Source organism: Molossus molossus, unplaced genomic scaffold, assembly GCF_014108415.1.
Source record: "Molossus molossus isolate mMolMol1 unplaced genomic scaffold, mMolMol1.p scaffold_m16_p_5, whole genome shotgun sequence".
Classification (NCBI taxonomy): domain Eukaryota; kingdom Metazoa; phylum Chordata; class Mammalia; order Chiroptera; family Molossidae; genus Molossus; species Molossus molossus.
In genome coordinates this window covers 48,069,959-48,094,797 of record NW_023425388.1, presented here as the reverse complement: position 1 = coordinate 48,094,797, position 24,839 = coordinate 48,069,959, and the positions used below count along the sequence as shown (strand labels likewise).

Below are 24,839 nucleotides of genomic sequence, written 5' to 3'. Positions count from 1 at the left end.
TTCCAAGATTTAAAAAATCTGGACAGTATGTATATTCACAACTTTTCTTGAACTCATGAGAGAGTTGAGTTCACAAGGCAACATCTAACCTGAAATTTAGGGAAAAACATTCCCTTCCCCTTCTTCTTCCTCCCACTTCTTCCCCCCATAGGCAAGCATCTCCTAAACTCTGAGGGTCCCCACAAGGCTTGCAGACGGGAGCATGGGGCAGCAGGAGCTCATCCCAGGTAACCCCCTGACCCTCTCTCCAAGGCTCCCTTTTCTCTGATGTCTCAGTGAGCCAAAGCGGCTCAGCCCAGGCTCATTTCCCCACCTGGTCTCTCTCCTGTCGCTTCTTCTGTCCTAGGCCCTGCCTCGTTTCACTGTCCCCAGCTTTAATAAATATCCTCTAACATTCACCTGGGCTCGTGTTGTGAAATTTTTCCTGCACGAAGTCAAGAACCCACACACTCCTGGCCAGCCCTAGGCAGACCGTTCAGGGCCAGGTCCTCTTTCCGGTAACATTCCTCTTAAGTGCACACAGAACATTCAACGAGACAGACCATTGTTAGGGAGATCCTATAGGCTACGAATGTATATTCTTCACTCAGACTCACAGGCCTGAGAGATAGACCACCACTGTTTTGTCTAATTAATAAGGGAAGGATATAAGACATGAAAAGGTTGCCTTTCAAAGATATTGAGTATTTTTTGTGTTCCAGTAACTTTGGGTTTGTAAAACCACCTGGGAGTAGGTACTATTTTCCCCATTATACAGCAGAAGAAACCGAGGCTCAGTGTGGTTACCCAAGATCGTACCCTACTGAGTTGGAAGGGCCAGACTCAAGCCCTGATCTCCCTGACTCCAAGCTCACACTTCTGCTCCTCATAGGTGAGGACGTCTGTCCGGTGAGGCCCCAGAGGAGATGGCCCTGAGGATCCAGAAGGTCTGCCTTGGGCATTTTGTGAGTACACACAAAGAGAGACCATGCTCTGGCCTCTTGAGTTTTCAGACTCCTGCCCACCCTCGTGACTGAAGGGCTGATTGTGTCCTGGCTGAGAAGAGTCTCTGGATTTACAGAAATGTGCTCGGAATCGTAGAGGAAAACGGAGACCCAACTTGAGAGAGAAGGGGCTGCCACAGATCCACCACCTCTTGTGGAGGAATGGTCTCAGATGCCCTTCAAATTGGGGGGAGGGACATCCCCATCCCCTATTCCCCACCCCCACCCCCACCCTTGCCCTCACAAACACTAGAGGCAGGGATGAAAGTGCCTACTTTCCCCCAAGGCCCGCTGGCGGTTTCCCTACCTAGGCAGCACCACTTGGGAGGGCTACTTCCCATTCAGCTACTTCCCATTATGCAAATGACCTGGGTTTCTCTGCCACAGCGAAGGAGGGGGCCTGCCTTGGAATTAGCCTCCAGCTATTCAGAAGACCCGGTTGTGCTAAGCGTGGCAGCCGCAGAGTGCCAGCCCTTGGTGAGACCCAGGCTCCCCGGGGCTCCCCAGTCATGCCCCGGCAGCGTTCTCCGGTGATGGTGCTCTTCGTGTCCCTGGCTGGTGAGTGACACACATGACTTTGCATAGTGCCCCTGGCATGCCTGGTCCTATTTAACGTAGATGCGTTTTGGTGCCACTGACCAAGGTGAGACAGGACAGACTGTGGGCAGCCGTCATAGCTTTAGTTACCCAGGGTACTTGGCTCTGAATGTCTCCTCCTTATTACCTTACACACTTGGGCACACTTCATTTCTTCCAAAGGCTTTCATGGTGTGGACTTGTTTTCTGTGAGTTAGGCAGAGTAGGTGGCAATCCCAGAAGACAGTGACACTGTCCCTGGTTCCAGAGTGGGTTTGGACACCTTCTCAGGGAGAGTTTGTGGAGATCGCTTATGGTTAAGGGAAGGAGAACTGAGCCAGGACTTAGAAACGGGGCTCTTGCTACATTGCCTGGGAAAAGCGCCTCATGTCTTGCTTTTCCTGTTTCTCTCAAATGGAAATGCTGTGTTTATATTATAATACAGTGAAGTGTGAAGATGAATGAGATCTGGTCTGGCAAACCGTGCCATTTCAAAAAGTTGTAAGCCAGGGCATCAAAGATTATTAAATGTTACCATTATACTTCAGACCAGAGAGACCTTCTGGGAAACTGAGCTCTTAATGGCTGTTTTACGTCCCCCATGTCCTGCTTTCACCAAAGTCAGTTTCTCTCTAAGACAGAGTCCTCTCGTGTGTCATGATCAGGTTTGCTGGTTAATCCACAATTCCTAGTAAAGCCACTGAACTGAGCACGTGAGGGACCCAGCTCTATCCACACAGCCCTGCTAACTCGCTCGGAGGGAGGACTCGGTGGCGTGTGAGTGCGACGGGAACTGTGATGGAAACTGGGTGAAGGATCAGGCCAGCTGCCCTGTTCCAGGCTCTTTATTCTCCCGCCACATTTTCAGAATTAGAGTTTTACATTCTTTAGGAGGCAAAAGTGGAAGTCATCATTTCCTTTAGCAGGACGAGCTAATAAAAAAAGCAAAAGATCTCAGTCTAGCAGTAACCTCCAGTGACCTGTATGTGAGAGCCAACTCAATGGCTGACAGATGACTGACAGATTCAGGGATGAAATGGGTGCTCAGTAAATGCAAATGCAGGGTGAGAAGAAATGCTGCAAATTCTCAGAGGTGAACTGACTGAACAAAGTGTGTAACGGGGCCCCATTTTCCACATGAGGGTACTGAGGCTGTTAAGGAATTGCTCATAGCCACTCAGCTAGCAGGTGGCAGCTCTGAACTTTGCATACCGAAAGTCTGGCTTCGAGGTTCATGCTCGGCACTACTGCACCCCCATGCATGGGTTCAAAAAATACTTTTTGAGCCCTGGCAAGTTTGCTCAGTGGTTAGAGTATTAGCCTGTGCACCAAAGGGTGATGGGTTTGATTCCCAGTCAAGTGCACGTACCTGGTTGCAGGTTTGATCCCCCACCCCAGTCGGGGCACATGCAGGAGGCAACCAATCCATGTGTCTCTCTCACATTGATGTTTCTCTCTTTCTCTACCTCTCTCTTTCTCTCTCTCTCTCTCCCTGCTTCCTTCCCTCCCTTCCACTCTCTCTAAAAATCAATGGAAAAAATAATCCTCAGATGAGGATTAACAAAAAAAGGGAAATAATTATTGAATTGGAGATGAAAAAACCATTAGACATTTTTCTAGAAGAGATATTGCTTCTAGATAAACTAGCTGTGTAATCATTATCCAGTCACTTTGCTTCACTGGTCTCAAATTCCTCCCTAATAAAATGAGGGCATTTAAGTTTGTGGCAACCTAAGAAACAAGTCACAAATAATAGGTAATTAAACAAGACAAATGTTCCTTTCTCTCTCATATGAAAACAAGTCTAGAGGAACTCAGATCAGGTCTGATGTGAGGGCTCATTATTGTGGACTCACCATTCTATGTGTAACTTCTGCCCAGAAGGTCTCATGGTTCTAGATGGCTGCTGGAGCTCCAGCCATCACATACAAGTTGCAGGCTGGTTGAAGGAGAAAAAAAGATGGTAATAAAGAAGCTACACAGGTGACTGAGCTCCCTTCAAGCAGCCTTCCCAGAGGCCCACATAACCCTACACTTCTGTTGCTTTGGCTCAAACTCAGTCACCCATTCCCACCCAGCTGGTAAGGAGACTTGGATGTAAGGTCCTTTATTCCAGGCACCAGGTGCTCAGCTTCAAATTGCAGTTCTATTACTAAGGGAAAAGGGGAGACTGGATTTGGGGATATTCGGCCAGCAGTCTGTCACAGGGCTAGAGCCCCTTCTGTTTGAGGGTTCTCTTTGAATCTCAAGTCCCACAGACAACTAATAGAGGTAGGATCTGTGTCTTTTTGCTGAAGGTCTATGGTTAAACTGTGAAATTGTGAGCATAATTGTGCTAAGGGCCCACTCCTACTCCCACACATCAAGAAACAGTCTTCCTGCTGTACTCAGCCGGGGTTGCTTCTGCCGGCTGGGGAGATGCTGAAGAAAGTGCCCTGGGCTAAATATAGTTCCCTGTTCCTGGATGTGGCCACAGTGCTTTTGCTCCCAGCCCTTGCTCCTTACAGCTCTGCAGACACAGTGTAGCCTCCCAGACCTGCCAGGCCTGCTCCCTGCTGCCCCTACCTCACCTCCCCCTTCCCCACACCCTCCTTACGTTCCCATCATGCTGACCCCCGCTCTTCTCCAGACACGCCAGGCTCTGAAGACTCTGTGCACATACACTTCCTCCTACCTGGAATATCGTTTACTTTCTTGTCTGAAGAATTTCTCCTTGTTTGGATTCCTCTCCCCACCCCGTGGCACTCAGGGCCTACTTTAGTAACGACACTTGTGGCACTGAGGAGTGTGGGCCATTTACTTGTCGGCTTTGTGAGGCTTTGAGCCCCTGAGAACAAAATCCTTGCCCAGTGGCAGCATGAAGCTTGGCTCACAGGAGGCTTCTACATTTCCGTGGAACGGGGTGTGGCAGGAAAACCAAATAAAGGCATCTGGAAGGACTGACTATCTGGGAAATACCTAAAGAGGCCCAGTGTGGTCACCAACTTTCCCAGGGCCTGGTCCACGGGTCATCTCTCAGCTCCTCCGGCAGGTTGTAGGAGAACCAAAACCTTCTCGCACCTCTTCCTGCAGCTCCTCCGCTAGAGGAATCCAGCCGTGGGGCAAGGCCTTGGGGTACTCGTTTGCCGAATCTCCTGAACTCTAGAGAGGAGATGCTGTGGGGAGAAGGGCTTGGCAGGTTCATGTGTGGATTCCAGGGCTATTGTGTGTGTGTGTGTGTGTGTGTGTGTGTAGAGGGAGGGTTGACAGATTCTGAGCTATGCCCTGTCCTTGCTTCTGCCCACTGCCCATCTTTGGGGGTCTCAGATAGACCAGTGAATTTGACCTCTATGGGGCCATAGGTTTTATTTAAAAACTGTGACCCAATTTTGACAAAGATTAGTCATATATGTGTGGTCAAATTATAGATTTTGTAAAACCGATTTTTTCTGAAAGTATTATTTCCACTGAGTACCTAACAAACATGTGAGCTTTCTGGGATATATTATCATGCATAGCATACCTACCTCTGTCAGTTTCCATCAAATCACCTGCCGATCTTTTACTTATTCTTTTTTATTTGTTTTTTAATCCTCACCCAAGGATATTTTTCTATTGATTTTTAGAGAGAGTGGAAGGGAGGGAGGGAGGGAGAGAGAGAGAGAGAGAGAGAGAGAGAGAGAAACATCAATGTGAGAGAGACACGTTGATTGGTTGCCTTCCACATGACTCCAACCAGGGCTGGGGATCAACCTAAAATCCAGGTACCTGCCCTTGACTGGGAATCAAACCTGCAACCTTTCGGTCAATGGGTGGACATTCTAACCACTGAGAAAACTGACAGGACACCTGCCAATCTTTTACACCCCACTCTCCTCCAGAGAGATGAGACAGGAGGAGAGGGGCCAGAGAGGAGAAGGAGAATAATATTAGAAAGATATTTCCCAGACTGGTTCTGTAACACACTCTGACATTTTTGGTCCAGCCACCCGCCAGCCAAGCCTTCTGTTCACCACAAAGCCACACTATGTCAAGACACCATGACTGCCATCACCTTCAGCCAGCCCATTTGGTGTACACTTCCTATACACCAAGCACACCTTGATAGGCACCTTGTCCAGTTTGGAATACTGTGCATTCGTGGGCCAATGTGCTTTCCCCCCTTCATTTGAATTCATTCATCATTACTGCCAGGGAGTTCGAATGGTGTTATGAGGAAAGCTCCGCTTTTTAAAGGGTATGCTACTCAGTTGTGATCTGCTTTAGCGCATAAGCCCAAGCTGTACACAGTGGGATTTTATCAAGAACTAATGCTCTCCCCCAGAGAACAAATGGCAAGTGGTTTTCAGTCTCCCAGAGTTCTCTGTAGCAATCTTTGCTTTTTACTACAAGATATTCCTGAAAATGACATTTGGGAGTGAATTCTCTTTCTCCACAATAATAGTATGAACTTAATGGGGCTCCTGTTGGGTTCCCGACTGAGGAAACAGCAACTTGAGTTTAGCCCAAATGAATTATGAAAATAATCTTTCATAACTGTCAGTCTTCAGAACAACCTTGAAAGGAAAATTCTTGCTCTGAGCATAACGTTTCCACACACAGTGTTTGATGAAGGCTGACAAAGTAAACCTACAGCCCATATAGTCCACAACTCTTGGGTAGCATACGTTTCATTTATTCAAATGAACATTTAGATACAACAATGACTCTTTAATAGTAGTCTCAAGTAACTTAATGTCATTAATAATGTCTTTTTGAAAGGCAATTTTAACAGATACTTTTGTCTTTCCCATTTTGTAAGCCAGCTGTATAGAAATTATTCGTAAGTGTTACTACTGGGCTTAAAGTTAGAACTTTTTCAGAAAATAGTCACTATTTCAGCACATGAGCCTTTGAAAGCCCCACCAAGGATCACCATTATGAGGGTTTGGTGAATTGGGGTCACTGCAGGGACACCCTATTATGCTCTCCTCTGCTTTTGTCTCTTCTCTCACTGTTCTTCCTAGTGACACACACCATGTCCACCATCCCCAAATCCAAGGGCAGGCTTTGGTTCAGACAGGGTTCTGAGTCTCAGCTCCAAAATTTACTAGTTGTATGATTATGATTAAATTGATAGAATTTTCTAAACCTGAGTTTCCTCATTTGAAATATTAGGATAAAGATAGTACCAATCAGAGGATTTTTGAGAGAAGTTGATGAAAGATGACCCTTGAACTGAGGTCTGCCATATAGTGTCTGTAAGTTGGGATTTTTTTATTGTTATTATTATGGCAAAAGTGAGCACTTAAAAATTTATTGAGTCCAAGCGGGAGCTAGTAAAGGAGTTTAGGGGTGATTTTGATTAGATATGAACAGCAGGACTCTATAAACACCATCATCGAGGGCACCCCTTTTCCATTTCCCATTGTTTTCCCAAGTCACTGCCCAGCGTTGTGACACTAAATACAACGAAAGCACAGCATTGAAGAGACCAAGGCGCCTCTCACTAGACCTGATTGTAAACTCCCAAGGAATGTCATCTGCACTTTGTCGCCTTTCCTGGCTTGCTAGGTGCCTGGAAGGAGACAGGATAGAACTATTGCTTGAAAAAGAACCAGAGGCCTTCTCCCTTAAGGGATGGCCCAAGAAAGAACCTGTGGCAATAATACATGCTGCTTAATCACCCATGAAGGCTTTCACTTAAACCAACTCTTTTGAGCCTTACAATAATTCTAGGGGGGCTACAATCCTATTACCTTCATTTACCCGTTCAGTTATTCATCCGATCCATAGCCACTTAGTACTTTCTATGCACAGGCACTGGTGGTGGAAAAATATACACAGAGAGCCCACCTCAAGACTGCTTTTAGTCTAGTGGGAAAGATGCATAATTAACAAATAAATCAATAAGTAAACATTTAGCCAGCTGATATGCTGTGGAGCATACTGTCTGGCCAGGTTTATTGTTAAGTATTTGTATTCCATCCCCTTATATAATTGTAAGTTGTGATTAGTGTAGTGACGGCAATAAATGAACTCTAATGGGGAGTCATGGGTGGGGAGCTAGTTCACAGGAGGAGGACAGGGAGGACTCTCCAAGGAGCTGCCCTACAGGGGTGGGCTAACGCAGGGCTGCAGTTCTGAGTAGGCGAAACACAGCTTATTCTTGCATTATTATTCATTGTACTATTTATTTGTCTTCATTATTATTATTATTGTTATTATTTTGTATCCTTATTTATGATTTATCCTCTAGGTAATGATAGCTGGCAATTTAACCTATTTTTGCTCACCCCTTATAAGCCACAACCTAGAGGATAGCCCGCCAGGTATATCAGAGCAATTATGGCTTCATTTTCTTTCTTACTTGAGAAAGGCTGGGCCACTCAAGAGGTTAAGTAAGGAAATAGCAGGAACTGGTCTATATTTAGAAAAACTGGTGGCAAGATAAAAAATGAAAGGTTACTGGGTCTCCCATCACTGGAGGTAATTAAGCATAGAGTAGATGAACACACGGCAAACACTCCTAAGTCCAGTTCACACGTCAGATGAGGGTTTGGACTAGATCATCTTTAAGACTTCTTTTGAATCTGGGATTATATGATTTTATGCAAACTATACAACTCTGCATCTCTTATTGCCATTATTCACACTGCCCCAGCTCTGTCAGCTCATCACAGCCTGCTCCGCCCAGGAACACCCGCTTCCCAGGAACCATCTGGATTCACATTGAAGCTGGGGAATGAAGAGGCATTGGCACTTAGCTGTCTCGCTGAGTGTGATCACTTGGGGGTGTTAGTATCACACCCCTCTAGACAAAGGGGCTGAATGCAGTATGACCACATCCCAGTACAAAACATAGGTATGACCAAAACGTTACAGTTGTGTCCTTGAAGATCTTGGGTGATCTTTACTTGACCATTATATCCTTGTAACTGTCCTCCAAACCTGGAAATAGGCATTTTTAATGAAGAATGGGGGAGGGGCTTTGTGAGCTCTGAGTTGGCGTGTTAACATTTTTGTTCCCTAATTTGCAGTGATTTTGCTTTTTGGCCATCAAGTAAGAGCAGCAGGGTTTCCAGAGATCACAGACTCTCCTCAGCCTACGAGAGCAGCACCCGCGCAGGCCATAGGCAAACCTTCTTTCCTGCAGACAACTAACCAAACGCCTCACAGAACTACAGCAGCAAGCTCCACGGGTGGTCGTGTCACCTCTCCAATAGCTGCCACATCCTCCAACTCTGAGACCTCTCCCACACACACGACGATAAAAACTCTAACAACAACCTCCCTGATAACCACAAACAGCACCCCATCCACCAGCCCAGCAATGCACACTCTGGCCACACCCAACACCTCACACACAGCTGCTCCTGTCACTGAGGCTACAGTCGGCCCCAGTGCAGCCCCTGGTTCACTGCCACCCTCCATCACCCCACCACCACATACAACTAGAACCAACCCATCAACCAGCAGCCACACAATGGGGAAGACCACCCAACCCAGTAACCAGACCACCCTTCCTGCAACTTTGTCCACCTCACCACACATTAGCACAACCAATCAGACGCCCTCCCAACCCACCCATGCCCCAGGAACAACCACAGCTGCACACAATGCCACCCAAACAGCCTCACCTGCCACCATGGCTCCTCCAGGGCCCACCCTTGCACCTCAGCCATCACCAGCCAAGACTGGAATTTATCAAGTTCTGAATGGAAGCAGGGTCTGTATCAAAGCCGAGATGGGGATACAGCTGGCGGTTCAAGACATAGAGTCGGTAAGTTTGGGCCATGGGACTGTAACACGGTCTACAACAAGTCTGAATGGAGTTTGCCTTCTAAGAATGAGCATGCATTCCCCTGCATCCCGTGTCTTTTAATGAAATAAATAGCTGTGAGCACCCCTGCCTCCAAGGTGCTCCATTAAAAGGTGAATCTGTTTTAGAATATGTATAAAAATAGAAAATGACAGCGACTTGGAGAGAGGAAGGCACTGACCTATGTCTATGCACACCTGTCCCGTTTAGCCAGCCCAGGCAGTGTTGGGGTGTGTTCGGTGTGGATCCCAGCCTGGCCCTACCCCGTCCGATGACCTCCAAGCCTCAGGGACTTTCCTGTGAAATGAGAGGTTTGGATGAGGTGGTCTCCATGGTTCCAGCCAGCTCTGACACTAATCTAGAAAATTGAGATTAGCAAGAGGATTGGAGGGGCTGGGGTGACACAGAGATTATTTGATTTCATAAGGAATCACCATAAAAAGTGTACTTTCTTTTTTTGCACAGTTTTTATGATTTCAAATAAAATTTTTACATTTGCAACAGAAGTGCATTGCACAGCAAACCTTCCCTGCAGTACCTTTCAACATGTGTACTTTACAATAATCACGTCCCACACAGTTTATCAGGAATATACCTGCCAAGAGTTAGCTACCAAGGAGCTCCTCTCTGTGGGAGAAATTCTTTTAAAAACCTCTTGAACGTAACAGTTTGGAAATGTGAGGGGTCCTCCCGAGACTCTGAAATTCCCAAGTGAACACCCACTAGCCTTGAGTGCTCACTTTCTAATCTGTGCTCTGGTTTCCTAGCTGGAGTTTTCTTCTGTATCTCCACCAGCTGATCTATTTTATTTGCTCTAGGTTTTTTCACCTCAGAAATACTTCAACATCGATCCCAATGCAACCCAAGTCTCTGGGATTTGTGGCTCCCGAAATTCCAACCTTCTCTTGGATTTCCAGGGCGGATCTGTGAATTTCACATTCACCAAGGTGAGGACTGGGCTTCCACATCGCTTTCCCTTTCCCTCCCCCCGGGGCCCACTTCACTTAAGTTCCTGGGGAAACAGATCTCAGAGCCTTTGAGATGTTCTCTGATAAGAATGAAGGAGATGGAGAGGAGGAAAGTGTCAACATCTTATGTTTGCCTTCGCTCCCCTTCAGCCTCCTCTGTGCAGCTCAGAAGGCCTTTGATGCCTTTTAGGGGAGCCTTGGCCTTGGGAAACCTGGCCACAGGTGCCCTTTGCAAACTACCCAAAGGAGGAAGTTGTAGAGATGAATAGACCCAGAGGAATTCCCAGTGGCCACCAGAGAAACAAGATTATTCTAAGACCAAAACCAAATGTCAGGATGGGTCTTTCCAGCCATAGCAGACAAAATTCAGGGACTAACCAGGCCTGGGTTTTCCAGACCATCTCCTGGGAGGGCGCAAAACAGCGTGGAATGGAAAGGGCATGGGCCTGAGGTCAGAGTGTCAGCTCTCAATTTGGTTGTTACTTGTTCTCCTCGTGACATCGCTCAACCTCTCCGAGCTCTATCTTATCACTTGAAAAATGGGGGCAGGAAATTAGAGATCACCTCTGTAAAGAGCATTGTCTGATACGAGGAAAGTAGATGTTCAATAACCAGGAACTATGATTCAGCTTTGAAAGAACTATGAGAGAGGGAGAGAGGGAGGGAGGGAGAAAGAGAGAAAGGGAGGGAGGGAGAAAGAGAGAGAGAGAGATTTGTTGTCCCACTCAGCTATGCATTCATTGGTTGGTTCTTGTACATGCTCTGACTGGGGATTGAACCCACAACCTTGGCATATCAGGACGATGCTCTAACCAACTGAGCTACCCAGCCAGGGCTGCTAATTTTTTTATTTTCCCACTTTCTAAAATAACAAGATGCTTTTAATTCATCCAATTAACAAAGATTTTTAAGTAGGATAATACCCAATGTTGGTAAGAACGTACATAGCCAAGTGCTCTCAACATTTCTGGAAGGAGTTTGCATTTGTGCCTATGACCCCAGGTCTTCTGTGTCTTATTCCGCATCTTGCAGTGAAAACATTTTCCCACTTTTTTTTTTTTTTTTTTGTACGTACATGCCCCTAGCGGAAACCGAACCCCGGACTCTCTGGTTCGCAGGCCGATGCTCCAACCACTGAGCCAAATTGGCCAGGGCCATTTTCCCACTTTTGATGAAGACTGATGTGAAGAAAGATTTCATTTTTCCATTAAGTCTGCATAAGAAAAACATTAGAGTAAGTACAAGATAAGTGGCAACTAACAAGGCCTCTGTGGTGAGGAGATGAAGGAAGGCGAGGGTGTGCCCGTCCTACCCAGCGGGGCAGCCACTCCACAGCTGTGGCTGGTGGTGCCAGATGTAGGGCTGGCATGCACCCTCGGGGACTTGTCACTGTCTTTATGGTGAGCACTGCCCTACGGAGCCAGTTGTTAAACATTTCACACACCACCTCTCTCAAGTGATAATGAGACCGATGTTGCCCCATCTTTTGATTGTTCAAGAGAAGACAAAAACTAATATCCTTTTATAAAAGCACATGATTTTTGAAGTGTCGACAAGATATGTTTTAAAAATTGAACACTCTCCTAGCCAAACAAAATATAGCTGTGGGTCAGACTTGGCCTGTGGACCCCAGCGCAGTGGGTGCCTTCTGCCCTAATGGTGGGCGGTGTGAAATGCATGCAGGCAGGAAAGCCAGCTAGATTCTTCCACAAAAGAAATGGGCTCAACAGTTCAGTCGGCCACTTTTCCAGTATTGCTATATTCTGCACCAACCAGCGTTTCTCAACAGACACAGTACGTAGTAACATTTGGGGTCAGATGCGTCTCTCTGGTGGGGGCTGGCCTGTGCCTTATGGGGTGTTGATCACCATCCCTGGCCTCAACCCATTAGATGCCAACCCCAGTTGTGGTAACTCAACGTGTCTCCAGATAGTGCCAGATGTCCTCAACCAGGCAAAATCACCCCTGGTTGAGAACCTCTAGAGAAGAAGAGAACCTTGAAAAACAGAAGTATGTTAGTTATAATGTAAAAGATGTTAACCAAGTTGTGTGGTGATAAATGGATGCTGATTAGCAAGACTGATTTATCAACCAATTAATCAACAAGAATTTACTGAGCACCTAGTTCGTCCTCAACACTGAGCTAGACATGACGGGGAAAAAAAAAAAAAAAAGAAATGTGGGCTATAGTTCCAGGTTGCAAGTCATGGACAATAATTTGTAATTTTTTAAATTGAATGATAGTGACAGAAACATAGAGAAAAATCTGCCTCCTAAACTGTCACTTGATGTTGTTGTTCAATCAAGACTCACGTGATCCGTCTCATTTCCCTGTGACCATGGACAAGTTGCTAGCTCGCTCTCTCACCCTTTCCTCTCCGATATAATGGGGCCAACCAATAGCGGTTTGTCAGCTGCTGTGGGGGTGAACTGGGCTAGCCTGTGCGCAAGTGCTGAGCATGGTTTCTGGCCCACAGTCGGGCTAGGAGAGGTGGGTTTCCTTTCTCATTTCCCTCAGTTTCTCTTTTTTTTTAAAGAACTGAAAACTTTCCATGACAATGTCTCATTTGACTCAAGTGATTTGCTGAAAGTTATTCAGACTCTTCAGATGCAAGATAAATATACTTCCCCTCCCCTGCCAGCTTCCTTCTTGCCCAGACAGCTTGTTTTAAAAACACCTTTCAGTAACTTTGTGTAGAGTTCACTTCTCTGTGCTCAGCACTATGCCTTCCTCATTCACCTGGTTGGCAGGCAGCCCCAAATGGGGGAGAAACCAGTCACCCAGCGGGGTTTCCCAGAGCTACCAGGGCCTTGGCCCCCTGAGGTCTGGAAATCTGCTGCTAACCCACCTGTGTTGCCGTTGCCGTAGGGCCTTCCTGTGCCCTGTGCCCTGTGCCCTGTGCCATCCTCTTAGCTTACAGACTCCTGAGAATGGCTATCAGTGTTCAATGTTAACGCCTGCAGAGGGCGCTATTTAGAACTTCCGGAGTGTGTGGTACTGGTTTATGCCCTGTTTTCCCTTTCCCTCTGCCTGGAATGCCCCTCCCATCTCTCAGCCCTCATTTGCATTTATCCTTTAAGTCGCCCCACCCCACCTCCATCCCAGGTAAGACTGGGAGACTTTCTTCTCTTTGTTCCTTGAACCTCCAACCGTTGTTTCCCCACCTCCATTAGTGCCCTCAGCACACATTCTGCCATCCTGAAGACAGTTTATGACATTGACATTTCTCTCTCTAGCACCCAGCCCTGGCTTGGTGCATAGTACATAGCAAATGTTTGATAAAGATAAACTGATAAAGGAGTGAATATAAATTTCACAGAGAACTGAGCCACGGTGTCAAAAAGTAGGCCAGGAGCTCTAAAGAAATAGCCTCTTTGGCTTCCTTTTGCTATATTCAGAGCAAAGGTTTATTGATGTATTCATGTAATGCTGAGCAAAAAAGACCTGATTCATGTTGAAGGCAAAATTCACACCCTGAACATCTATGACCATAAAACTCCTACAATAGCCCTGGCCGGTTTGGCTCAGCAGTTAGAGTGTTGGCCTGTGGTCCAGAGAGACCTGGGTTCGGTTCCTGCTAAGGGCATGTACCTCGGTTGCAGTTTGTCCCCGGCCCTGGTTGGGTCATGCGGGTGGCAACCACTCGATGTGTCCCTTTTACGTCGATGTTTCTCTCTCTCTCTCTCCGTCCCACTCTATCTGAACAAAAAACAAACAAACAAAAAATGTCCTTGGGTGAGGATAAAAAAAAAACTCTTACAATACATTTTGCAGAAGTGAAGGAGAGGACCCTGGGCCTGCGGTCATTGGCATACCTCCTTCCTGAGCAGGCTGGATTGACTGGCTTGCTCCAGACCCCGTCTGCTCTGGACCCCGCCCTTTGCTAGGGAAGATGTTTTGGTTCCCGAGGAGTCAGGCTACCTTCGATGAGATATTTCAGAGCTCTCTTCCAATGCTGGCAGTGAGGGGCCACTGTGTCAGCATCCCACTGGTGGAATAGTGAGGTGGGACTTTTGCAAATGGTCTGTTCAAATGGACATGCTGTATCCAGACAACGTGGAGTCCTTGGCCCCTTTGGTCAATGTCGATGGGTACACAAATCATTTTCATTTTGTTTTTGAGGATCTGATATGGTAGATGTTTGTCATTCTCCAACCCAAACCCCAAATAAGAAAAAACATCTGGCAGAGAATGGCCATGTGGGTGTAGGCGCCAAAGAAAAAGCGGACAGTATACACTGAGCAGTGTGTGGCATGTCATTTCCCTGGGGCTTTGGGTTAAGTCTGACACCTGCCTGAAGCTTCTCAAGGCCCCTGCCCCCTTCCTCTGCATCATCGACTCCTAACCCCCAAAGATGAGCTTTCACTTCTTCAATCAATCGAGTTGCCTAAGCTTAGCTCACTTGCTTGTTCTCTCTTTTTCTATTGTAGATGTGAGCTCTAGGAAATATATATGCATAATTTGACCTCACTGAGAGAGTTTTATTGGAAAAGGGCAGTTTAATTTATTATCGTCATTGTTAATAATGCCAGGTAAAATTTGAGTAAAGGCTCTGTGATAAGTTGTTTACATGGATTCCTTTACTTAATCCTCATACCAACCTAAGAGGTGAGTCTGTTATTATGATCCCCGTGCTTCTACTGAATAAGTAAAAAAAAAAACTAAATTTCGAGGATGTTCACAAAGATTCGACCACTCAAACTAGGCTGCAAGGGAACAGAGATGTTTTCAAAAGAGTATTAAAAAAGTGTTAGCAACACTTTACTCCCCCAAATAGGAGGTAAGCCACTCTGTAACATTTCATAAACAACTGATTTGTTTAGCAACCTTGTTCCTCATTGGTGGTGTGGACCAGGAGTCCACAAGCTATGGCCCCCCAGACCAGATCCGGCCCGTCACCAAAGAATGCACCATCTGCAGGCTCAGAATGGCTTTTACATTTTTAAATGATTGGGGGGAAAGAAGAATACTACGTGACCCATGAAATACATATGAAATTCAGACTTCGGTGCCCGTGAACGGAGTTTCTGGAACGTGGCCACACTGGTTGTGTGTCCAGGGCTGCTTGAGCATTACGATGGCTGTCGGGAGGTTGCTACGAGGACCCAGAGCCTAAAATACTTCCCACCTGGCTCTCCACAGAAAAAACAAAACTTGCCAGCTCCTCCTACAGAAGAAACTTCAGCCCTATTACCATTCAAATAATGCCACATTCTTAATTTTCAAGTACAAAAATGCTTGGCTCCACTTTAAATAAGACACTTGTATACCCTTTGAGAACCTCCTGTGACACCACAACTCTGCAGAAACAGTGGGCACAACTGTCCAGATAAGACCCATTTGATCTCATCAGCATAGAGGACAGGGTGGGGCAAAAGGAGATTTAGAGTTGTGAGTTTGAGAAACACAGTTTATTCTTGTATTATTATTTATTAATTCTTGTATTCTTTTCCATACAAACCACTGTAAACCTACTTTTGCCCCATCCTATATAGAAAACATGAAATCTCAAGAAAACTAAACATCCCCTTCCTCTTTTGTTCACATGAGTTCAACTAGTAAATGCTTTTCCTTTACCATAAAAATAGACATCAGCTCAGTCCCAGTCAATGTTGGGTTGTTTTGACCCAGTGGAAATAGAAGGACACCTGTGTACAGGCTCCGGATTCTGTTGTTACCTCATGCAGATGAACTCACAGTGAATGGGAGCACGCTGCCACCTGCGGCCACCTGCTGCCACCCGCGGCCACCTCGCTCCTGGCCTGAGCCTGAGAGAGCACTGATTCTCCATTCTCGTGGAGCAGGACTGGCCCTTCCTACCAGGTCTGGCTTCGTGAGCGCGGGGCCCGTGCAATCAGAAGGACTCATCTTTGGTTTATTGCTTTGCTGTCACCTCTCAAAATCCTTAAATGATTTTTGAACAAGAAATCCTACATTTTTATTTTGGCCCCACAAATTATGTAGCTGGTCCTGCTTCCAATAGATGGATATGTATGGGCAGCTGCATTTCAGGGAATGTGAAAGGAAGTTCTTGCAGAATGAATTTTTATCTGTGCTCAGATTCCAATGGAGGAAAATGTAGGGCAGGATCCCGTAGACAAGGTCTTGCTTTGTCTGAACTATAAACAGTGGGAATCCAGGTAGATGCTTAACTTCTCTGAGCCTCTTCGTTCTCAGCTATAAAATGGACTAATACTATTTATTCTGTCTCAGGGAGTTGTTGCAAAAATCAAAGGAGGCAATGTAGGTGAAATCCTATACTTAGTAAGTTCTGAAACCTTTACGGAAATACAAAGCATCCTCTCTTCATGTGAGAATAGATCAAGGAGGTACCACTGGAAAAAGGAGATTCCAGGAGGTCTCCCACGGGGCCCAGAGCTGGCCTCAGTCTCTCTCTCCTGCTCCTCAAGTCAGTCTCACACTACAGCCCAAGCAATTTCCAAAAACAAAGTCATGTTCATGTCACTGTGTTGCTTAAAACCCTTCCTTGGCTCCTCTCTGCCCTGAGGATGGAGCAGGGGTCTTGCATAAGTGACTTCAGGCACTGAAGTACATGTAAGTGTCTCTTGTGCTAAAAGGGAACCCAAATAAAACCTGAATAAACGGTATGTGAAAGCAGCCCAAGAAGGGACAAGATCACAGATGTTTCTCTCTCAAATGAGTGGATGGTCCAAGCACATTGTTCAACCAGCCTCTGAGACCTGAGGCTGAGCACCTCGAAGGAAGGAGCCAGGTCTTATTCTTCTCCCCAGACTTAGAGCAACTGGTCTAAAGTGAATATAAGAGAGGATAAAGGCTAGATTGGGAGATAGGCAGCTTGGGACCATATCTATCTGCCACCTATTAGGACTATGACCTTGGGCAAGTCACTAAGTCTCCATTTCCTCTAATAAGGGTTGTCATAAGTGTTAGAAGGCACAGCATAGTAAGTGCCTGCTACAGTACCTTGCACAGGTAAGAAGTCAGTACATGGTAGGTGAATTCAAGGAATTAGCAGATCTAGAGGTCAGTGTATCAATAGCAGTGACCTTCCCGACAGTTTCTATTTCTAAACCCTTACATTGGGAGAGGAATTATCATTTCATCCACAAATGATATACAAATGGGCTATAATGTGGTCAAGATTATTATTGTTAATTTTCTTTAATGCTTAGATTTGTATTTTCTAAAGGCAATTCAATTTTAAATTCTGATTGTCCTACCATTTTTTGCACATTTTTTTTTTTTATCTTCACCGGAGGACATCTTTCCATTTTTTATTCAGACAGAGTGGGAGGAAGAGAGAGAGAGAGAAACATCGACGTGAAAGAGACACATCAAGTGGCTGCCACCCACACGACCAACCAGGGCCGGGGATAAACTGTAACCGAGGTACATGCCCTTGGTGGGAACTGAACCCAGGTCTCTCTGGACTGTAGGCCGACGCTCTAATTGCTGAACCAAACTGGCCAGGGCTTTTTTGCACATTTTTTAGCACAATTTTCTAATGAATATTTTAAAGCAATAGCACTGTAAATCACCTACTTTAAAAAACAAAAGCTTCTTTTCAACTTAATCTTTTATATCTCAATTTAGTTCCCTTTAATGTTTCATACCCTCAGTCTCTCCAGAGGTTTTAGGGCTGTTTTGTAACTTGTTTGTTTTGTTTTTCCAAAAGGACAATCTCTGGATAAAATGTGGAGCACTGCTTCATGTTTCTGAGCACAACTACCTGGGTCCTCTTTAGAGAACACCCTGCGATCTCAGAGTAAAACAATTCTTCCCAGAATCACTCACTGTGGCCCTAGGCAACCACTTTGGTAATAGGAACCCATTAATCTGTTTAAAGAACTTGATACTCTACCCAGAAAATGAAAGCAAAATTTTGCAGGCACTATTTTTCCTAGAGGGTTTATGAACCCCATAAAGTCCACTCATGGCAGACTGAAGGATGGGTGATCTCAGTTTGAACACCTACCTTAAGACATTAATTCAAAAACTCACTGCATGCTCCTCCAACCCCTCCAGTTTCCAAATGGATTTACATTTTCTAGGGGGAGAGTTGGCCCAACTGAAGGCACTCAGATTGTACTAGTGACATTTTAATTTCAAGCTCTAGCAACAAGTGTGTAGTAGAGAATTTGGGGCCAGAGCAAGCCATTTTTTAATGTATTGTGTAGTATATATATATATATTTTTTAAAATTTTAAACACAATCATGGCTTCATACCAACACACCCCAAACCTCCATATCAAGGATTTAATAGCTGGAATCCTGCCTAAGCAAAGTTTGTACACCAGAATCATAAGCATAGAAACAGAGGTTACCCAATGATTAACACACTGATGTTTTACAGGATGAAAACTCCTATTATATCAATGAAGTGGGAGCCTATTTGACCATCTCAAATCCAGGTAAGAAGTTAGAGAAGGCTGTTATACCAGCAAGGACACTGTTCCTGGTTAGTTCATTCTTTATCCCATCGAATCCTTGAATCTTTGATGCTGCTTTGAGAGACAGATTGAGAGAGTAACCTACAGTACATATGATTTGGGGGGAACCTAGTACATCTTTGTGTACTTCAGTTTGCTCATCTGCTCATGGAGGAGGTTTGACTACATTATGTCAGAAATCATTATCAGCAACAGTAAAGAGTGTAGTGACCTTGGATAGATTTGTTGTTGATGGTTCAGTTTATTCCCTATTCTTGGAATCATGCATTCATTCCACAGAAATGTAGTTGGTGCCTACTAGGTGCCAGGCCCTGGAATACACTGGGAATCCATTATTTATTTATTTTAAAATATGTTTTTACTGATTTTTTAGAAAGACAGGAAGGGAGAGAGAGAAACATCAATCAGCTGCCCCTGCAGGCCCCCTACTGGGGATCCAGCCTACAACCTGGGCGTGTGCCCTGATTAGGGTCCAACCAGGACCTCTCAGTCCATGGGACAACACTCAATCCACTGAGCCACACCGGCTGGGCCTGGGAATCCATTATTATCTCAACATACAGTCTCTGTTCTCAGGGAGCTTACATTCTAGAAGGTGGGGATAGGACCATAAACAGATGCATTAAATTAAAATACTCAGTTAAGTAGTGATAAGTTCTATGAGCAAAATACAAGCAGAGTGGGGTGGAGAGGACTGGAAAGTTATTTTGGGTAGGACCTTAGGGAAACCCTCAAGGGAGGAAGGTCTCTCTGAAGAGGTGAGACTTGCGCAGAGAGATATGAGGACTTCTGGGCCTGGGGGAGCTCTTTCCAGGTGGCAGGAGAACAGATGCACAGGCCCTAAGGAGTGAACTTGCTGGTGTGTTCAGGGACCAGCAGGGGCCAGTGAGCAGATCAGTAGACGAGGTCTGAGGGGCAGGTAGGCCAGGGCATGCAGGGCCTACGGGCAAGGAAAGATGGGGACTTTGGAATTTATTCTAAAGTGTGAAAGGATGCCACGGAGGGTTTGGTGTAGAAAAATGATATATCAGATTCATATTTCTAAAGGTTCACTTTAGTTGCTATATGGAGAATGGCCCATAGAGGGGCAAGTTGAGAGAACTTCTACAGTGTTCGCTCCTAGAAAAGTAATGCTCCCAATCAAGTCGGGGAGTTTCTCGGAGGCCTCAGATGTTTCTATGGAAAGCCCGGATTTAGATAACAAATGGTTCTGAGCACCTCCTCTGTGCCAGGTACTGTACTAAGAGTTTCATGTCTGTTGTCTCCTTTTCAAAATTTTATTATCTTAGTAAGGGACTTATACTAAAGAAACACACCAAGAAATGAAAATGCGGAGAAATGTCTATGTTAAATATCAGCTATATTGATATTGTTCAAGAGGATGTTGTCAATGATTACTGGTAAAATGTAAGTGGGATGTCATAGTCAACAACTCACTCCCATACATCAACTCACTTAGACGAGGATACTTGTATAGGCTGGGAATAAATACTGTGAATGCTGACATAAATTAACTAATGTTATCACTAGCCATGGGCCAAATTTTAGCCAGTAATAGGGTAGTGATGTCTCAAGAGGCAGGGGAAGGGAAAGACAGTACAGAAACTAATTTAGAGGCTGAGGAAGGGGATCAAAATAACGCCAGGTCCCACTAAGCAAGGCTCAGCAGCAGCAGCAGCAGGACCTGTGCACAGCATGATAGCGCAGAGATGACAGTTCTCATGTAGGTGGCGGTGGTATGAGTCAGAGTAATTAGCTGGAATGACCATTGCAATGTTAGTAAGGGTGGAAATAGTAGACTACCCTAGGATATAATGCATGATACAGTAGTGTGCACAGATAATTCAGTACATCATGTAGGACACGTGCATGTACAAATGCAAGACTCTACAGTAACTCCAGACAGAGCACCAGAGAAAGTTCCCAAAAAGCAAGAACAGAATTTTGCATGAGGAGAAGGCAGAACTCCAGAAAGCCATATCGAAGAGAAGGCCAGTTAACTACACACGGACCACACAGCAGTAGCTGTAACTCGGTAGGTATATGCCAAGATGCATATGTCTATCTTTCACCTTTGTGTTTTCAGGGAAAATGTACCAGGGAACGAAGAGTCATGTGATGCTGTTTGAGACTGTGATTGGGCATTCCTTCAAGTGTGTGAGTGAGCAGAGCATCCAGCTGTCAGCCCAGCTTCATCTGAAAACGATGAATGTCCAACTTCAGGCCTTTGATTTTGAAGACGATCACTTTGGAAATGGTAAGTCAAGGGTTCATCATGTCACAGACATAAACTTCAGAGATCCGTGGGTAGTTTCAAGGTTTTTATTTGTCTGCTTTTTGTCTGAAGCTATCAAAGGGACAAGAATCACATGAGCTTCCTAGAACAGTATGATTACACAAAGCTCTTAGGGCTAAATTTCTCTGGCCAATTCTCCCTCCTACCATCTCTTTATGAGTCAATACCAGCCTCGGAACCAGACACTTTAACCACTTATGTCTACTGCTTTCCCACAGCAGAATACATTCTCCTTGTCTGACCAAAACACATATTCTGAATCGTTTAAACACACACACACACACACACACACACACACACACACACACACACACACAGTATCAGTAAATAGGTCAGAAAACACCATCTGCGACCTCCCTTTATAAGCTGTTGAGTACTAGTGAGCTCAGGTATGTTTGGAGAACACTTTAAAGATCCTGAGTGTTAGTGATGTCTAAAATTCAGAATTTCAGAATAGATCCTTTCCCACTTGCAAAAGGAAAAGAGAAAAATGCCATAATTTAAGATAGACATGCACTCAGTTGGACTCCCTTCCCAATCACAAACTGTTTCCTCATAGTCTGTGTAGTTTCCATGTAACTTCTGCTTTGAATTTTAACCACCACAGAGGGAAGCAGGTCCTAGAAAGAAGGCCAACAGCAGACCAGGGTAACTTTCCCCAAAATCCCCTGTTGCCCTGCTGGGAAAACAGTGTTCCAAGGATTTCTATATACGTCCAGGAATTCAACTCCAGTTTCTAGAACATCCGTTTCATAATAACTCAAGTGTAAATGCTCAGCCTGATCAAAGAGAACGGATATCCCAAACGGTACACTCCTGGCTCCCGCATTCTCAGCTCCTCCTCCCTAAAATCCTGGAGCCCGCGCAAAGCTTCTCGGGTCAGGAGCCCGGGCTGTTTAGCAGCCCTTCTAAGAAGCACAGAGTTTGATAGAAAACTCTGGCCGTGTGATTTGGTGCAAGTCCCTGTTTCCAGAGTTGGGAGCCATGGTTCCAGTGCTTGCCCTAGCTTGGGGGTCAAGACAGAGTTCTGCTCCTGACCGACCCTCTACTAACCCAGTGTTTCTCACAGCTGGACCTGCCTCCCAGCAGCATCAGAATGACCTGGCCCCACCTCCAACCCACTGAATCATAACTTCTTGGGTGTGGGGCTGGGTGTCTACAATTTCATACACTCCTTAAGTGATCACAGGCACTCAGTCCAGATCATTGCGCTGACCCTTTCTATCCTGGTTTGCACCCATCGGTATGTCTGGGGCAGTCGGTGGGAGGCCTGGCAGCTCCCTCTCTCCCTTGGTTTCCTTTGCGAAACCAGGGCAGGCAGGGACAGGATCGATTCCCAGCATTGTGGCCAGCCTGTAACACCTGTTACTCTGACTTCAGTTACAGCGGATGAATGCTTCAGTGACAGAAACAAGAGAGAAATTCCTGTGGCCGTGGGCCTGAGTATCGCAGGACTGATTGTCATTTTGCTAACAGCAAGCCTGGTGGCCAGAAAGAGGCCCAGTAGAGGATATGAACCCATGTAAAGCCAGCTTCTTCAGAATGTGCAAGGTTAAGGCCTTGGGAATTCTGGCTTCTTATTCAGCCTAAAGTGAAGGGATCAACTTTTCTAGTTGCCTGGCCCAACCTCCCAATCTGATTAGGAACACAGCCTTCCACCAAAAGGCAGCCGCCTCCGTGCCACGTGGGCTCCAGCTCTGCCTCCACATCTGGTGATACGAGGCTGCTGGAGCCTTAGGAACAAGAGGCAGGACATGAGTAGGGTGCTTGTGAGGACAAAGCAGATACCCGAAGGGAGACTGTGGGAAAGACATTTTCATGTTGCTCTGGTTTTTCCTGTACATTTTTAAGAGTCTTGCTATCCAGCAATTTTATAGATACTACTTTTTAAAAAAACCAACCCATTTCAAAATACATTCTAAAGTGATTTTAAACTCCTGGATTTTGCCCAAACTTTCATTTACTTAAATCACAGATGGTCTTAATAGACTATTATTTTAAAAAAGACATATTTTGCACTACTGTAATGTTCTATTAGTTAAAAACTAGAAAGCTTTCCAACGTCTCTCTTTCTTTTTTAATGTAAAGCATGTACCAAAGATCTTGGCAAACAAAAGAAGTTCAATAAATGGTAGGTCTCTGATTCCTTCACCTTCATTTGTTGTCTACCTTCTTAACACATTTTTTTTCTGCTTTGTCTCTATTTTTCTTTGATTCTAGTCTATCCTTGTAAATGTGTTGATCGGGGCCCTTGTGGCACAGCTTGAAAACAGTCAGAACTGACCAGCAGGAGAGGTCGGTCTACTCGGGTCATCACCCACTTCCCTTTTTTAGCGCACATTTACCAAAAAAAAAGACAAACCAGGAAATTCCTGATTGGGAGTGATTGATATCTGGAGGAAAAGTTCTATTAAAATAAGGCTCAGAATGTTATTCATGGTTTTCTATAACATGGGCTGTTTAAGTAGGAGACATTGGGATTTGTATTTAGAGAAAGAGGAGAGTCATGGATTTCTGGATGTTAACTGCTTTTACTAACAAGGAGTTTCTTGTTGTTCTACATTTTCCAAAGGTGCTGTTCATTATTCCTAACAGCAGGTTTATGAAAGTTGGCAACAACTACAGCTGCTGTGTATCTGGGTCGTGTGCGGGCTTTTCCTTGGGGGGTTTTAGTTCGCCCCACTTTCCGGAAGTGAGGCGGTGGGGCGGGCACAGCGCAGCTTCGAGAAGGTTTCGACTGCCTCAGACCACGTCAAGAGGGTCAGGAGATTCCTGTTTCCTCTCTAGAACAGGAGATGTTGGCAACAAATCTGGGAAGTGAGGACCCGGTGTTCCCCAAAGTGACTCAGGCTTAACAGCAAGGGCTTGGCTTTGGAGAGATGCCATCTCTCTGCCTGTTAAACTCCCATTTGCAGTCCTGCCCCAAGTACCCTCGAAGGTCCTACTCTGCAGAGCACGAGTTGTTCACCCTGCCACTAACCATCCTGCAGATTGCCTAACGGAAGGTTCATCCTCTAGTGTGTCGAAATTTCTTCCATGGAGAAATTTATTTCTTCCGATGGAGAAATAAATGGAATTCAGATCAGAGGAGAAAGATAAGATAGTTCACTTAAGCTTAACTTTCTACCGTCTTCAATGAGTGCTTTGGGGTGATGGCTGCTACTTAGATTTCTACATCTACCTGCCCCCCCCAAACCAATTATCTTTAAAATTATTTTGACTTAACATTCTAGTAAACAAAAAGAACAAGTGAACAACAAAAACATTCAACTGAATGACAAGTAAATAAATGCCTGGAGGCCTATTGCCTCACAGTTCTGCCCACTCTTTACAGTGACATCCAGGGAAGCTCCCTGGGGTTTAAGTGCTGGCCTGCCTGAGGTCGCCTCCTCTGCCCCCCGGGTTCTGCCTCAGGCTGTCTCCAAGCCTGTCTGTTCTGGCTGCTGGAGGCACGTTGCAGAAGCCCTGCCCGTTGCTTTCTGGGTGGCAGCGGGAGGCTGCTATGAAGGACTCTGGGAACCTTGCAGGGGCCTTTCTGACCTCTCTGGCATCACGTGCCCTTTGCCTTTTGCTCTCCTGCTGCTTGCCCATCCAGCTGGTTTCAACTCGGTTTTTCTCTTCTGCTGTGAGTACCATGTCTTAAACATACCTCTCTCTCTGCAGTCCCCTTCAAGAGCACAGAAATCCCCTTAGAGATAACAGAAACCTTCACTAATGCCCACCTGTCCACTGTTAATTTTGATGTATTTCCACCTCATAGATAATGTTTACATACTGGAAGCATACAGAGTACACAAAATCA

The 24,839-nt window shown here is 45.5% G+C and overlaps 1 protein-coding gene across 1 annotated transcript; it reads left to right on the top strand.

Moving 5' to 3' along the window:
- Positions 1-202: 202 nt before the first annotated feature.
- LAMP3 (lysosomal associated membrane protein 3) lies at positions 203-22,563 on the top strand. Its single transcript, XM_036242495.1, has 7 exons — positions 203-227; positions 1,371-1,541; positions 8,558-9,300; positions 10,158-10,286; positions 18,645-18,702; positions 20,828-20,998; positions 22,418-22,563. The coding sequence occupies exons 1-7, from the start codon at positions 203-205 to the stop codon at positions 22,561-22,563; spliced, it is 1,443 nt and encodes a 480-aa protein (XP_036098388.1).
- Positions 22,564-24,839: the final 2,276 nt, after the last annotated feature.

Coding starts and splice junctions, on each gene's coding strand:
- LAMP3 (XM_036242495.1), top strand. CDS start 203: ATGGGGCAGCAGGAGCTCATCCCAG. Junction 18,703..20,827: donor TTTGACCATCTCAAATCCAG/GTAAGAAGTTAG, acceptor TTGTGTTTTCAG/GGAAAATGTACCAGGGAACG. Junction 20,999..22,417: donor AGACGATCACTTTGGAAATG/GTAAGTCAAGGG, acceptor CTCTGACTTCAG/TTACAGCGGATGAATGCTTC.